At 31.6% G+C, this 15,628-nt stretch overlaps 3 protein-coding genes across 3 annotated transcripts; 2 read left to right on the forward strand and 1 right to left on the reverse strand.

The window, feature by feature from the left end:
• Positions 1-859: 859 nt before the first annotated feature.
• Positions 860-4,244, forward strand: LOC101266946 (amino acid transporter AVT6C-like). The gene is made up of 6 exons (XM_004240853.5): positions 860-996; positions 1,148-1,524; positions 1,594-1,746; positions 2,746-2,949; positions 3,091-3,556; positions 3,740-4,244. The coding sequence occupies exons 2-6, from the start codon at positions 1,149-1,151 to the stop codon at positions 3,846-3,848; spliced, it is 1,308 nt and encodes a 435-aa protein (XP_004240901.1). The 5' UTR covers positions 860-996; position 1,148; the 3' UTR covers positions 3,849-4,244.
• A 4,995-nt stretch (positions 4,245-9,239) lies between these two features.
• On the forward strand, positions 9,240-11,313 carry LOC101267241 (amino acid transporter AVT6C). The gene is made up of 5 exons (XM_004240854.5): positions 9,240-9,792; positions 9,972-10,112; positions 10,202-10,405; positions 10,486-10,957; positions 11,062-11,313. The coding sequence occupies exons 1-5, from the start codon at positions 9,423-9,425 to the stop codon at positions 11,189-11,191; spliced, it is 1,317 nt and encodes a 438-aa protein (XP_004240902.1). The 5' UTR covers positions 9,240-9,422; the 3' UTR covers positions 11,192-11,313.
• Positions 11,314-11,435: 122 nt separating this feature from the next.
• Positions 11,436-13,407, reverse strand: LOC101267530 (protein LURP-one-related 14-like). Its single transcript, XM_004240855.5, has 3 exons — positions 12,917-13,407; positions 12,225-12,446; positions 11,436-12,150 (listed from the first exon to the last, which is right to left on the reverse strand). The coding sequence occupies exons 1-3, from the start codon at positions 13,163-13,165 to the stop codon at positions 12,016-12,018; spliced, it is 606 nt and encodes a 201-aa protein (XP_004240903.1). The 5' UTR covers positions 13,166-13,407; the 3' UTR covers positions 11,436-12,015.
• Between the last annotated feature and the right edge of the window lie 2,221 nt (positions 13,408-15,628).

The raw sequence follows: 15,628 nt of genomic DNA on the forward strand, positions 1-15,628 counted from the left end.
ATTATTGATTTATTATACAACTTATGATTAGTTGATGTAAATTGGCGTTAATGATTGATTTGTATATCAATATTTTTTTGAATGTATGTGTTTATTCAAAATTGATAAAATTATTGTACATTTTAAAAATGTATTCTCCATTACATAAAAAAGCAAAAAGTTTAATTATGATAAAAAAAAATTAAGTATGAAAATTTATTCTTAATAGATTAAAAAAAAATTAAAAATAATATGTCATTATTTTAGATAAATAGGTTCAATGAATTAAATTAGTCTATTATTTAAAAAAAGAAGACTTTAATCACACGTCATGCTAACTAGGATAGAGTGATAATTTTAAACTGTCAAATATATTTAAAGGAAATAGTGATAATTAAATGATATTTTTATGCTAAATAAAACATAACTAATATTTTAAGACAACTCTGTCAACTTATATGATTACTATTTGGGAAAATAACTCTTTTTCCTATATATATCGAACAGGTCATTTTGGGACCAGTACGTATTTAAGACCCATCATTGAACCCATACTTGAGGGAGTGTTTGAGATATATCCATTCTTGGAAAGTAATATTAGAACCACATACGTAATGTGTTGAAAAATGGATAAAAGTTAATACTGCCCTCTATCTTATTCTATATTAATTGAAAATTTGTGAAATACATTAGATCATACTTTTTAATATTATTCTTTATCAAATCTTAAATTTTAAGTAGTTTAGCTTATATCAAATTTCGTCAAAGAGAAAAGATAAATATAGAATTTTTTTTAGTTACTATTATAAAGAGAAAAAAAATAATTTAGAAAATTTCACAAATATAAAAATAAATAATGAGAGTGATACTATTCCGGAAGATCTGATTTTCAACGTGTTTGTCAAAAGTTTGACACGAAAGAAAATGGTGGCGCTGTCAAAGATCACATGCGCACTTTTATCCATTAAAAAAATTGTTGTTCATATTTTAGGGGTTTTCCTAATCATCATTATTAGAGTAAGAACAACGAATCTACACCCACCCCACCATTATTGTTCCCCCAACTTCTGTTTTGTATCTATCTATCTGACCAATCTCAATAACAAAGTTTTGATTTTTGATCCAAGGCATTTGTGTTTCTAAAATTCGTTTTTTTTTTTTCGATCAGAATGACAACGGAGAAGCAGGATTGTGTGTGTCTTGCTCCTCTTTTACCGGTGGAACAGAATGAAAGGTCAGGGGAAGGAGGATCAATTTCTGGTGCTATATTTAATATCTCGACGGGCATGGTTGGTGCTGGGATTATGTCTATTCCTGCTACTTTTAAGGTTCTTGGTGTTATTCCAAGCTTTTTTGTTATCCTACTTGTGGGATACTTTGTTGAGGTGACGGTGGATTTCCTATTGAAATATACACATTCGGGAGAGTCGGATTCTTATGGTGGCCTTATGGCTGAGTCTTTTGGAAAGTTTGGTTCTGTTGCTCTTCAGATTTGTGTTATCATCACTAATCTTGGTGCCTTGATTATTTACTTGATTATTATTGGTAAGTTACTTGTTTAAAGCTAGTTCCTATTTGGCTGGTGTTATCATCACTAATTTATTCAATTGACAGGGGATGTCCTGTCAGGAAATAATTCTGATGGATCAGTGCACTTGGGTACTCTACAGGAATGGTTTGGCATCCACTGGTGGACCTCACGGGCATTTTCAGTTCTCGTTGTTGTGGTTTTTGTCATGCTTCCATTGCTCTCTTTAAAGCGCATAGGTTGGTTCAGTCATAATCTCAGAATTTCTATCTATTGATTCTCTACTTTACAAAGCATTCTCTTTTTCCCATAAGCTTCATAAAGTATAGTTGGATGTAGGCTGATGACTAATCACAAAACTAGCTTTATAAAGTACAATTGTTAGTATTATTCAGCTTATATTGTACCTTAGAAGGAAAAGTAGGTATTGACATTCTACTCCATTAGAATGATATATAGAGCGTTTGTCCTATCACCGGTAGGGATGGCAATAGGGAGGGGCAACTAAGAGATTGACCCACCCTGTCCCGTGTAGCATTTTTCAAACAATTGCCCCGCCCCGGCCCTGTTTAAACGACTATTGATATATATATATTTTCTAATCCTAATTCAATGATTTAGCTGAATTGAAGATCTGTTTTATCCTTAGAAAGTCAAAAGCAACCTATGTGGAATAAATTATTCTTTCTTGTTGGAGTATTTCGCTGCAACAGTAACCTCTTTGGAATAAATTAATATTTCTTGTTATTTCACTGCAAAAGTGAGATGTCAACTAACCAAATTGTTTTGCTTTTGAAATGTTCAGAGTGAAAATCAAATCTTAATAATGTTTGAAAATAGATGGCATATTGTTTGGCATTCATTTTACATCAGTAAATTTAAGGAACGAATTAACCGTTAGCAGAGGAGTTTCTTTCAACATATATGGTGTTATATGATAAAGTACTTAATATTCACATGTGATGATATGCTTTAACATGTAAATTGCCCCTCCCTTCCCTGCCCTGCTAAAATTTTCCTTGCCCCACTTCATTTAAGTGCTTCCCTGTCCTGTCCATTAGGAGTTTGCCCAACCCCGCCCCAATTGCCATCCCTAATCGCTGGATCTGTGAACAAATAACCGGCATGTTACTAATAGATTGAAGATATTTGTCAAAGTGGAATAGCATATATTTCATTTAGTATATGTAAAGATCTGCATATAATGGATTATAAATTTTGTGGTTCGTTACATCCAGATTCATTGAGACATGCATCGGCAATATCAATCCTTTTAGCTGTGCTGTTTGTTGTCATATGCTCAATGATGGCAATACATGCAATGTGGGAGGGAAAAACACAAAAGTTACGACTGGTACCAGATTTCTCACATGGAGTTACCTTTACTGAACTGTTCACAACAATTCCAGTTTTTGCTACTGCCTTTGGATGTCATGTTAATGGTAAGACGTACTTTCGTGAATACAATTATGTCATTCTCCTTTTATTTTGGGTGACATTCTTTGTTACTTTTTGTTCTATCCTCTTCTATTTATTTACTTTTGATGAGTTAATTCACTCTCAGAGGTTGTTTCTGTTTGCAGTTCATCCAATCAGAGCTGAGCTGGGAAGGCCCTCTGACATGACGTCTGCTGTTCGCATTTCCTTGGTATTATGTGTTGTCATTTACTTTGCTGTGGGATTCTTTGGGTACCTATTGTTTGGGGACTCGATCATGGCTGACATGCTGGTTAACTTTGATCAAGCCTCTGACTCTTTAATTGGTACAGCACTTAACGATATTGTTCGATTGAGCTATGCCATTCATCTCATGCTGGTGTTTCCTGTGATGAATTATTCTCTGAGGGTTAACGTTGATGAACTATTCTTTCCTAAAAGACCTCTGTTGGCCTCAGAAACATTAAGATTCTTTTCCCTTACCTGTATTTTACTTGCATTCATTTACGGAGGTGCTGTAGCCTTTCCAAATATTTGGTACTTCTTTCAGTTCATGGGAACGACAACAGTCATGTGCATCATGTTCATATTCCCGAGCTCAATAGTTCTTAGGTGAGCTACTTCAATCTTGGTTTCATATAAAGAAACTTTATCCTTGTTACAATATCTGCCCCTATTCTTCAACAGAAAACAGAGAGCATTGTTCTCTTTGAAATGACAGAAATCTCTATATAAGTTGCGGAGTTATTTTTATCAAACTTTCCACTCACTTGCTGCTATGATGTTTTTTCTCAGAGATGCTCACAACATATCTACAACTCGGGAAAAGATGTTGGCTGTACTGGTGATCATCTTTGCCATTGGGACTAGTTCAGTTGCCATATACTCTAATATCGCGACTTAAATTGCCAACAAATGAACAACTTTGCCGGGTTGCGCTCTCAGAATCAGTTGATTGATGATGGAAGGTGGTTTAATTATGTGTAGAGATCAGGAGAAGTTCTAATGAGCATTGGAAAATCATCAGTAAGCCAATGAGAAATGAGACCAGCTTTGTTCTTAGCCAATGCCTTCATGGTTATCTTATCCAGGCAAAGGGAAAAGAACTTTTTGGTATCTTCATGGCTGTTCTTCTTTTATGCTAAAGCCATATGAAGCAACTGCTTTGCTCAAACTGTTGAGGATCTTACCTGATTTAGTTTTTTTCTTTTCCAGAATTTTATCTTCACCTTGGAAAATAGGGAAGTCATACCTGTCAAATAATGATAATTCAAGAAATAATTTGGTTTTTCTTTTTCAATTTGAAGACAATATTTTTGTTACATTAGTGGGATGGAGGACATGTACCATGGAGTTAAGATTAGGATGAGGACTGTGGGGGATACTCGAAGCTCTTCCTCAATACTTATGGGATTGCACTAGGGGTCGGCTTCCCACACTAGTTATAGATGAATGGACGTATTGCATGTATAAGGTGAAGTCATGGTGTGTGTAATTCACAGATAGAGTACTGATTGACAATGCTTACGGCAGGGTCGAAGATTGAATACTTAGAGTGAACAGTGTAAGTTCAGTGGCCTTACACATGAGGTCGGCGTGGAAGTGAAGTTTGATGCTCAGTCACACAGTATATTGGTGTAGAATGGGTAAAATGGAGGCTTTTCTCCCGAGTTTTATGTGATAAGAAGGTACCACCAAATTTTAGAAGTAAGTTTTATAGAATGATGGTTAGAAAGACTATGTTTTAGGTGGTGGTGCGTCAGCCAGTCAAGAACTCTCATGATCAGAAAATGGAAGTTGCTAAGATGAGGATGTTGAGGTGCATGTGTGGATGTACTAGGAGATATAAGATTAGGAATGAAGATATTCAGGACAAGGTATGAGCGACCCCATAGCAGACAAGATAAAGAAAGTGGATTGAGATGGTTCGAATATGTGAAAAAGAGAAGTGTAGAAGCAGTGAAAGATATAAGAGTTTGCCAATTGGGGGGTGGCCTGGGTGTCTAGAGAGTTAGAAGCACGTCGAAGAAGTATAGGGAGAGGTGATTAGACAAGGCAGTATGCATCTTTAGGTTATTGAACATGACCTTACATAAGAGGATTTTGATGTGATGGATTGAGGTAGAAGGTTAGTTAGTAGTTGAGCATTCTCTTGCTTTTCTGCGAAACAGGTTTGCGGTCGCACTTGGACCTTCTTTCTTCCAATAGTATTTAACACTACTTTTGTAATTTTTTGTTCTTCAATTTCGATTATTACTTTTCCTTGTGCTTTGTTATTACATTGTTTTATTGTTGTTTTGTTCTTTCTTCAGCTTATTGTAAATTTCTCTTCATTTCATATAATTTCATTGTTGTAACTGTTTAATTTATGTTATCCATTTCTAAATTATTTAGAAAATATTTTGTCGAGGATCTTCTAAAAACAATATCTTTTATCTCTATGAGGTAGGGCTAAGAGACCTCCCCAGATCTCAATTGTGAAATTATACTAAATATATTCTTATACAGATAATGAACTAAGGATACGAAATATTCTATACGAAGTAGCAAACAAATACAAAATCAAATAGTAATATAACCAAAAGGGAACCTCAAATAGTAGATACATGCAACACAACAAACTGACAATAGTGTTTATCTGTTTGGTGCCAGAGTCTCATTCATAAATATATCTCAAAATAATATTAAAGTTTTTTTTTCTTTAATTAGAAAAAATAAGCAGCTTTGATCAAAATATGTTTTTCTGCTGGGAACAAAACCCCTGCTTATCTTATCCCAAAATAGCCGAATCTCAAATCCTTTCAAAATCTGCCAATGAACCTATAAAACAAGTGTAATTACTATAAAATTAGGCAACACCAAATATTTAATTTTTGTACACGGACAAAACCTAATGAATTTGGTTCTTCAATTAGGTTTTATCAAATTTTAGTTTGATTTTTGGTTTTGAATAAGTATGTATCAAATGTCGAACCAAATTAATTTGGTTCGATTTGATTTTGTGATTTTAAAATGGATTTTTCAATGGAAATAAGAAATAAAATGACACCAAATTATGTTCTCAAACAAACTTTTCAAATCTCTACTATTACAGCACCAAGAATTCACCATTGATGATCATTATAAAGTTCCAAATTTTAAATTCATTTTATGAATCTTACGAACTCATGATTAGTTTGGATAGATTGATCCTACAAATAATTGAACATGCAGTTTGAAGTTTATATCTCAATTTTAAGAAAGTTTGGTTAAATTTATAATTGATTATAGGAGAAATATAAGATTGAAACTGGAAAATGGTAAAGTTTATGGAACTGTATCGCAATTGTATTAAAATTGAATTAGATATGTTTTATAATTGTATTAAAATTGTATTAATATCATGAACAGTACATTTATAATATATATTGCAAACTTTACTCTCTTCTTAGTGATACCAGCCAAATGATTTAGGTAAAAAACTTAATAATACATTTATAATACATGCACAATACATTTTTAATACATATGCAAACATCTCTCATGTTCTTAGTGATACATATCAAAATAATTTATAAGACACATATAATACATGTTTTATTCATGAATAATACAAGTTTAATTCAGTATTGAGATAATTGTCTTGACTTTCATTAGTTACATTTTTTCATTTATTTTTAATTTTCTCTTCTGATTCAACTTTAATATTGTGTATACATTTTTAATGCAAATTTAATTCATTTTGTAGTTTATTATTTGTTACTATTGGATAACTTGCTTAAGTCATTATTGAAATAAGTTTAATTCACTCCGTAGATCATTGACTAGTCTTTCATTAGTTAAATTTTCTATTCATGTTTAATTCTCTTTTCTAATTCAACTTTGATATTTGTGTAATTCACTTTTAATACAAGTTAATTCATTTTGGAGTTTATTGGTTGATTTGCTAGGATTAAATTACTTGATTATTTCATTATTGATATAAGTTTTATTTAGTTTACAAATCATATAATACTCTTTAGTTTGCTACATTTGCATTCATGTTTAATTCGCTTCTTATTCAACTTTAATATGTGTAATACATTTTTAATTCAAATTTAATTCATTCAGCAGTTTATTATGTTTCTTTATTTGTTATGATTAGTTTACTTGTTTGCTATTTCGTTTGCGATTAGTTTGGATAGGTTGTTCCTACAAATAATTGAAAATATCTTTTGGAGTTTATATCTCAATTTTAAAAACGTTTGGCTAAGTTTAGAATTGATTTTAGGAGAAATGCTATGTTGAAGCTCGAAAATTATGAAGTTTGTGTAACTATATCGGGTTTGTATTGAAGTCGTATTAGATATGTTTATAATTATATTAAAATTGTTTTAAAATCATGACCACATACATCCTATATTGATAATACATATTGCAAATTTCACTACCCTTCTAATGTATCAACAAAAATAATTTAGGTAACACACTTATGCTATATGCAAAATACATTTTTAATACATATTACAAACATCACTTACATTCCTAGTGATACAAACCCAAAATAGTTTATAAAATACATATAATACATGATTATTTCATGAATTATACAAGTTTAATTCGGTTTATAGATTGATGTCTTTTCTTTTGTTGGTTATGTTTTTCATTCGTTCTTTATTTTCTCTTCTAATTCAACTATAATATTGTGTAATACAATTTTAAAGCAAATTTAATTTATTTATTTGTTTTAATATTTGTGAAATACAATTTTAATTTATGTTGCAACTTATTGATTGGTTTGTTATGATTGAATTACTTGTGAAATTCATTGTTGATACAAATTTATTCAGTTTAGAGATCATAGAATGCTCTTTTGTTTGCTACATTTTGCATTCATATTTAATTATATTCTAAGTCAACTTTAATATTTGTGGAATTCATTTTTAATGTAAGTTTAATTCATTTTGTAATTTATTAAGTCTATTCATTCATTGCAATTAGATTACTTGCCTAATTAATTAATTTTTATTTAATTTTTTTTAATCTAAAAATCAATAATTACTCTATGAAAGAAAATAGAGAGAAAACGAAAAAAAAAAACAAAGTAAGAGAAACAAGAAAAAAAAAACAATAGTAAAAAGAAAGAAAAACAGAAGAGAAAGAGCAAAAGAAAGAAAGAGCGAGAAAGAGAGATAAAAGTAAAAAAAGGCAAAAGAGAAAAGGAAAAATGAGGCGAGAGAGAAAGACAAATTAAATGAAATATATAGTATTATTATATATTGCTATAAATAATAATAATTAAACAATATATTTAAAATAAGTAATTATTTTTAATAGGAATCCACTTTGAGTAATTAATTCTTTAAGGTAAAATGCCAAATGGCTTAAATAAAATTTAAGCCAGCTGATACGTACGGAAAATCTAACGTATTAGCCGTAAATTGATGACTCGAATTTCTTCTTTTTTTTCTTTCGCAAAGTAATAAGTACACAAATTATTTTACACATAAAGTCTAAAATCTCCTAATCTGTCAAATCAAAAACAGGACACCTAGCTAGTATTGGATTATTCTGGAAGAAAATGTGTATGGCGCCCTGTCCGAATGACAATGATTTTTACATAAATCATGCTCTTTATTATTCAACACAAGACCTAGTTCTGGAGAAATCTTTTGATACCAAACACATGTTCAAAAGCTAAAAAGAGAACCACATAAGCATATAAAATTAAGTTCTTATCATATCATGAATTGAATAGATAGAATAAGGGCCCGTTTGGATGGGCTTAATAAAAGCAGCTTTAAAAAAGTACTTTTAAAAGTGTTAAAACTTATTTTTAAAATAAGCAGTTATGCGTTTGGATAAAAGTGCTGAAGTTGTTATGCCAAACGTGAAAAGGGAAAAATAGAAGAAAGAGATGTTAGGGTTATATGGGTAATTTGGAGATTGTATAAAAATATTAAGGGAAAAAACATAAAAATGTGGTCAACTTAAAACAGCTTATAACCTAAAAAAAAAGGCACCCCTACCGCAGCTTTTAACTTTTGGCTTAAAATAAGTTTTTTTTAACTTAAAATAAGCTATTTTGAGTATTGCCAAACAGTTAAATAAGTCAAAAACCAGCTTTTAAGTCAGTTTGACCAGCTTTTAAGCTGAGCCAAACAGGCTCTAAGAGTCTGTTTCAATTGCTTGTTATTTATGACTTTTAACTTAGTTTTGTTATTTTAAGTTAAAATATACTTTTTAATTTTATCGAAATAATATCAAAATGTTCAACTTAAAAATATTAAAAATAAATCTATCCAAATATAATCGAAGTCACATGATATGACTCAATGGTGTTTGTTGATTATTGGTGCCATGAAATTCAATTTAGCTGTATTAAGTGAGGCCATTTGTCCTTATTTGTTTCCTTATAACATTTAAATATCTCTCTCAACTGTTACTTTTTCGGCATGCCCTCATCTCAGACCATATTATTTGTCGAATTGTAGCAGTTTTTGCGATTCAATCTCAGGGGATGGATCGAGCCAGCGCCGAGGTGGAGGCTCCACTGCTTTCGAATCACAACTCTCGAACGAGGGAGAACCGGTGGGTGATATGGAGGGCAGTGTTCAATGTGTCCACTACTATTATTGGTGCAGGAATTATGTCAATCCCAGCTACTTTAAAGGTCCTAGGTGTTGTTCCCGCATTCGTCTTGATTGTTCTGGTAGCTTTGTTAGTAGACATAACGGTAAATTTCATGTTGAGGGCAACATATGCTGGCCAGTCGACTACGTACGCTGGATTGATGAAAGAGAACTTTGGAAAGATTGGTTCTTTGGCAGTACAAATTTGTGTAATGATCACTACTCTTGGTTGCTTGATCATGTACCTAATTATTATTGGTAACTTTCATTCTTTAATGCCTCTTACAGGATGTACAGTTAGTCTCGTTATATGGACTTGGACAATCCTCAACTTATTAGTTAGCTTTTAGCCCTCAGTTAGTCCCAAAATCCATCTTTACATCGTATCAGGACTTGGATATCTTATGTATGACGACAATCCTAATTTCTATGATCAGGAGACGTCTTTTCTGGAAAAGGGGAACACCTTGGTGTCCTTCAAGAATGGTTTGGGATTCATTGGTGGAATTCTCGTTATCTATCGATCCTTCTCACTGTCTTGCTTGTTGTGCTTCCTCTAGTCCTATACCGTCGTGTAGGTCAGTGCATTCTGTCCTCTGTTCTTGACCTTTCTTCACAAGTTAAAATGGTCGCTAATTGTTTATGTTTATATGGCTTGTGATTGCAGAATCATTATGGCTCAGTTCAGCAATAGCAATTATCCTAGCAGTTGTATTTGTTGGTATATGTTCTGTAATGGCAATCATTGCAATCGTAAAAGGGCAAATAGTAAAGCCAAGAATGCTGCCGGAGTTGAATACTACTTCTTCCTTCTTTAATCTCTTCACCGCCATCCCAGTCATCGTAACAGCTTTTGCATTTCACTTCAATGGTAAAAGCTACATCCGTTAAATACTTGATCTTTATGTCATCTTGATGTTGACTTTACTGACACTAAAAACTCGAATGCAGTCCATCCGATTGAAATTGAGCTGGGGATACCTGGAGCTATGACTAGTGCTGTTAAAATTTCACTAGTAGTTTGTTCAGTCATCTATGCCTCAATTGGAATTTTCGGGTACCTTCTATTTGGAGATTCAATCAATGCAGATATACTTGTAAATTTTGATACGTCGTCCTCTGGTGCCATAACAATCAGTCCCATTCTAAATGACATTGTTCGTTTGAGCTATGCACTTCACCTAATGCTGGTATTTCCTCTCTTAAATTTCTCCCTGAGAGCCAACATTGACGAACTTATATTCCCTAAGAAGGAATTACTAGCAACTGACACCAAAAGATTCATGTTTCTTACACTGATATTGTTAGCCATCTCATATATAGTCGCCATTGCTATACCATCAGTATGGTACATTTACCAGTTCATGGGATCAACTACAAATGTTTGTCTCGCCTTCATATTTCCAGGTGCAATTGCTCTAAGGTCTCTGTCTTTCTTTCATCCCCTCAACTTTTTAACTAATTAATGTGAATGGTTTTCTTTCTTCTGTTTTTATACTGATCAACGTTTTGTTTCTTATTTGGCAGAGATGTCCATGGTTTATCTTCAAGAAAAGACAGGATCATCGCGGTAGTCATGATTGTTTTAGCTGTTGTGACGAGTGTTATAACTATCGCTGCCAACATCTACAATATGATTACTGGAGAAAGTTCATAAATTTATGCCATGCATCTTACTTAGACCTTTTGGATTTTCAATTTCTATTTGTGTTTTGTTGTGCAATATTTGCTAGTTCCAATAATATCGTTGTGAATACAAAATTTAGTCATATTCCTAAATCAATTGGACCAGAAAATTTACAATACTAGCTTCTTCAAGCAACGAGAGTTGAGAACTCATATTCAGTGTTAATCCCACTAAGTAGGGCGTGGAGGAGGTAAAATGTATGCAACCTTACCTGTAAGGTAAAAAAGTTGTTTTCTATAGACTCTAAGGTCAAGATAAAACAACACAAAGTAGTATAGAAAAAAGAAATAACGAAAATGAAGACAGCAATAACAAATACTAAAGGCAACTTGCACAAATCATTCTAAATCGTAGTAGTCATAACAAGATACAACGATAATCTCAGTGTAAGAGTATCCATTGAAACCATCCATAGTCAACCTTCACACACCCTCGCACAAGAGTATCCGTGCATCTCCTCTGCACATAAACCATTTCAATCTCGCTTCCCGCATCTTGTCCTTTATCGTGACCACTCCTCTCTTGTCCTGGATATCTTAATTCTTAATCTCTTTTAGTATACCAGAGCTTGAAGATGATCAATAACTTATGATAAGGAAGAAAGAAGAACTCACAACTGGATGCACTCATCTTGTTTAAGTAGAACCCCAACAAGGAAAACCTATCCATTTATTTATTAACATCATAAAAGGCTAAAGTACTCCCTTTATAAGTATATGATGTGAGTTTTTACACACTTGTACATACATTAAAGAGAAAAGAGGCAAAGAAACCTGCCAATTTACATAGTGTATCTATGATTCCCCGTATATTTCATTATATACTATCAATATTGAGACAATAAACGCATAATCCACACCAGGATAAACTCTCACTTCAAAATTCTCTCTTCCTTTGAAGAAACTTCCAAGTTTGAATCTCTCTTTCACCTACATAATTGATATAGTTATTTATTTATATACACTTTGAAAGACACTCAAACAGGGATTTGAAGTTAAATTACCTCAGCAATCAAAGTGTCCCCTTTGTAAACTTTGAAAGATTGATTGGTGAAAGATCCCTTTACATGGAAATCACATAACTCTCCATTGATATTGCTAGCCAAGAACACATCAAGTTGCATTTTCATTTGGAATGTGCTTGATCTTTTGACTGTGTAGAGCAGATCGTTTATGTCTGAACTCTCAGCACGATAAACTTTCCACGTATTACGCCATGAAAGTGTCTGCACTCAAATATTTAACAAACCACATCACTCTTAATTTCATAATATGCATTCTTTGAGTTACTTTGATGCTACTAAGAACAAAACACCGTGCTCAGCACTCAAGGTGTGGCCTAACCGTCAATAAAGTAGGTGAAAATTTCTGTGGTGAAAAAAATGAATCTAGTAATATACAATGCTGAGACGCAGATATCTCACAAGCACCAACAAATTCTTAATTGGTGAGCAGAGTTGTTGGATACTTGTGCTGGTGAAGCATAGATGAGCTCAAGCAGGGTGGAATAGCTATGTTATAGTCAAGTTGTCCAATTGGACACTCTTCCTCGGAAAATAATGTTAATAATAAACAAAGTGATTCTTCATAATCTTCACATAATAAGGTGTTATAGCCCTTTTTTGGACTATCTTTAGTGAAATTTCTGACTCTGCTACTCAGAATGAAAATTAAAAAGAGATAATATGTTTAATACCTTTTCGCGGAGAGTAAGGAGAGGTAAACCATCAGGATGAGCAATGATTCTTTTCTTCTTCCTAAGATGCCAAAGTTTTCCATCCCCTTGGAGAAGAGAGGTTCCAGTATCATCCAAGACATGGATATTTAGTTGTGAGAGTCCCAAGATTTTCCTCTTCACAGTTAAGTTAACAAGATAAGGGAAACAGAAGCCATCCCCAACAATAGGAAGTAGGGGAACTTCAAAATTTATCTCTGGTTTAAACATTAATCAACAAAAACTAGCTATATTGGTTTAGAAGAGATTGTGAAAGTTCAATTTGTATTGATTGTTGAACATGAGATTTGCTCTGTCACAGAAACTTCCTATAGGTTGACCGTTGAAATTTTCGTTTTAAAACACAAGGCCCCATTGATTGCTACTTTATTTTTAAAACAATTTAAATGTATCGAAACAAGAGAAGTATCAGTCGGACGGTGGAGCAGGAATTTAGATTTTTAATCGATATTCACTTTTACGTAAAAAAAAATAAAGTCTAAGCATTCACATTTGGTTTGGTATAAATAGAGAATGAATAGAGCGACTCTACCCGGAAAATACGTAACTTTACACTTTTTTAAAAAACATACTAAAAGAATTCTGATTTTAAAAAAAAAATTCGCAAATGATATTCAGCGATGGTTAATGAGCAATTAATTTCAGTTTTTATTTAAGTCAGAAATTTTAATAATTCAATTGAGTGGTTGTTTGAATTTTTATTTTATTGAGGAAGCTTTATTTAATTTTCTCCCCATTTTCCTATTCCTTATTCCTAAGTTTTTTTTTTTTTAAAAAAAAGATGATATTGGTAGATAAAATTACTTAATAATGTATTTATTGAAAAAAAACACCTACCTAAGTCGAATAATTAAGATGCAACAAAGTAGTTTAAACACCATTATTATTAGCAAATGAAGTACTCTCCCTAGTGCAATAGTACAAAATGAATTGTTTACAATCTAGTTCAATACAATAAAATGAATTGTTGACTATATATATATGTGTGTGGGGTGCAAAATGAATGATTTATTTAAAAATTTAAAGTATATATTAATCATTTTTTTTCAATTCTTTTTAATGGAGTTTTCAACTACTTTTAAATCTCAAATAATATTTTTATCCTTTAAGAAAAGACCTGACAAATGATTTATATTTGAATTTGAAGGAATAATTATTAAGTTCATACGAATTTATATTACAAAGTTCACTTATAGTCAAAATTGCAAATGAAAAAGGAAAGGGGAAGAAAATCAAGAAAAATTTCTCGATACATTGAACAAGGCAACGGCTACAAATATTGAGAAAGTTTAATTGTTTTCTTCTATATATTTAAATCACATCTTTTACCTAACTATAAGTCTTTATGCATGTAGTAATTAAATATTGAGGTTTCTCATAATCTTATTTGATCGATGAGGAGGAGAAGGATTAAGGTGGATCAAAATCGAAAGTGAAATTAATAATTTGAACTAAAAAATAGTTATTTTATCTATATGGGTCATTGATTTAGCTGATTTTATAACGGTTTTGCTTCTTCTTTTTTTATTGGATTGTGGTTTCTTAACGGTTTATTATTTTTTTCTTAATAACCGATAATAAATATATATATATATATATATAGTATTTTGTATATAAAATTCTTAACTTATTCTACAATATAAAGTGTTTGCTTTTGAGAAAAGATGCAATTTATAAACTTATTTACATGGCTAATAAGCTAATTTTTTTAATGGTTATATAACAATATAATATATTTAAAAATCGATAACTAATAAATTAAATTAATAAAATTTAAAATTGAATCAAACCGACCGATACAAGAAAAGAATCACAATGGATTTCAAAGTTTTCTATCATATGCTAGCAAATGAAATCAAAGGATAGCCAAAAGTCCTTTACATCGGTGGCTAGTTGGACAAAAATATCCCAATAGAAAAAATGGTTTATATTAAAGAGCTCCATTGAAAATATAGGGGACCAGTTTTTTGAATTAAAAGAGAGTATTGAAAAATAATGTAGATCCAACTATATTATTTATTACTAAAGGCGGAGTGCATAAGCAACATAAATTTTCTACTACAACCGATGAATATTCACAAAATTGCTCCTCTCTAAATCAGACGTTTCAAGTTCGAGATCTGTATATAGAAATTATTTTAGTAAAAAACATTTTTCCTCAAACAACGCATTACGCATCATGAATTCAAAATAATCGAATTTCAATATAAATATGAAATATCAAAAATTAAAACAAATTAAAAAAATCTACTCACTTCTAACGAAGTGACAAGTTAGAGATGATTATTTTTAAATTGATGCAATGAGAGTTGTGTCTCATGAAGGGTCATACAAGAATAATTGTTATAAAATTATAGATATAAATTAGGGTGATTAATTAGTAACATATCTCAATCAGTCGATCATATGCAAGGCAATAATTCTTCACATGACCAGATCAATATAATCAAATTTTATATTTGTTGAATCATACAACACTTGATAATGAAATTTGACAAATAAAAGTAGATAATGCAGGATTAGTATAAATGCAAATAGGAAATTCTACCAAGATGTCACTAGTGGGAATTAGTCAATTGCTTAAAAAGAGATGAACTTATTAGAAATATTTTATGTGCACCAACATTCAAATTCAATCTCTCGTCAATGAGCTGAGGTCGAATTTCACAAAAA

Source organism: Solanum lycopersicum, chromosome 6 (assembly GCF_036512215.1).
Source record: "Solanum lycopersicum chromosome 6, SLM_r2.1".
Taxonomy (NCBI): Eukaryota; Viridiplantae; Streptophyta; class Magnoliopsida; order Solanales; family Solanaceae; genus Solanum; species Solanum lycopersicum.

Excerpts from the sequence above, each read along its gene's own strand:
- LOC101267241 (XM_004240854.5), top strand. The coding sequence starts at position 9,423 with ATGGATCGAGCCAGCGCCGAGGTGGAGGCTCCACTGCTTTCGAATCAC. Across the intron at positions 10,113-10,201 it reads AGTCCTATACCGTCGTGTAG|AATCATTATGGCTCAGTTCA; the intron begins GTCAGTGCATTC and ends TTGTGATTGCAG. Across the intron at positions 10,406-10,485 it reads TTTTGCATTTCACTTCAATG|TCCATCCGATTGAAATTGAG; the intron begins GTAAAAGCTACA and ends ACTCGAATGCAG.
- LOC101266946 (XM_004240853.5), top strand. The coding sequence starts at position 1,149 with ATGACAACGGAGAAGCAGGATTGTGTGTGTCTTGCTCCTCTTTTACCG. Across the intron at positions 1,525-1,593 it reads TATTTACTTGATTATTATTG|GGGATGTCCTGTCAGGAAAT; the intron begins GTAAGTTACTTG and ends TTCAATTGACAG. Across the intron at positions 3,557-3,739 it reads CCGAGCTCAATAGTTCTTAG|AGATGCTCACAACATATCTA; the intron begins GTGAGCTACTTC and ends GTTTTTTCTCAG.
- LOC101267530 (XM_004240855.5), bottom strand. The coding sequence starts at position 13,165 with ATGTTTAAACCAGAGATAAATTTTGAAGTTCCCCTACTTCCTATTGTT. Across the intron at positions 12,447-12,916 it reads TCCTTACTCTCCGCGAAAAG|ACACTTTCATGGCGTAATAC; the intron begins GTATTAAACATA and ends ATTTGAGTGCAG. Across the intron at positions 12,151-12,224 it reads GGGACACTTTGATTGCTGAG|GTGAAAGAGAGATTCAAACT; the intron begins GTAATTTAACTT and ends TCAATTATGTAG.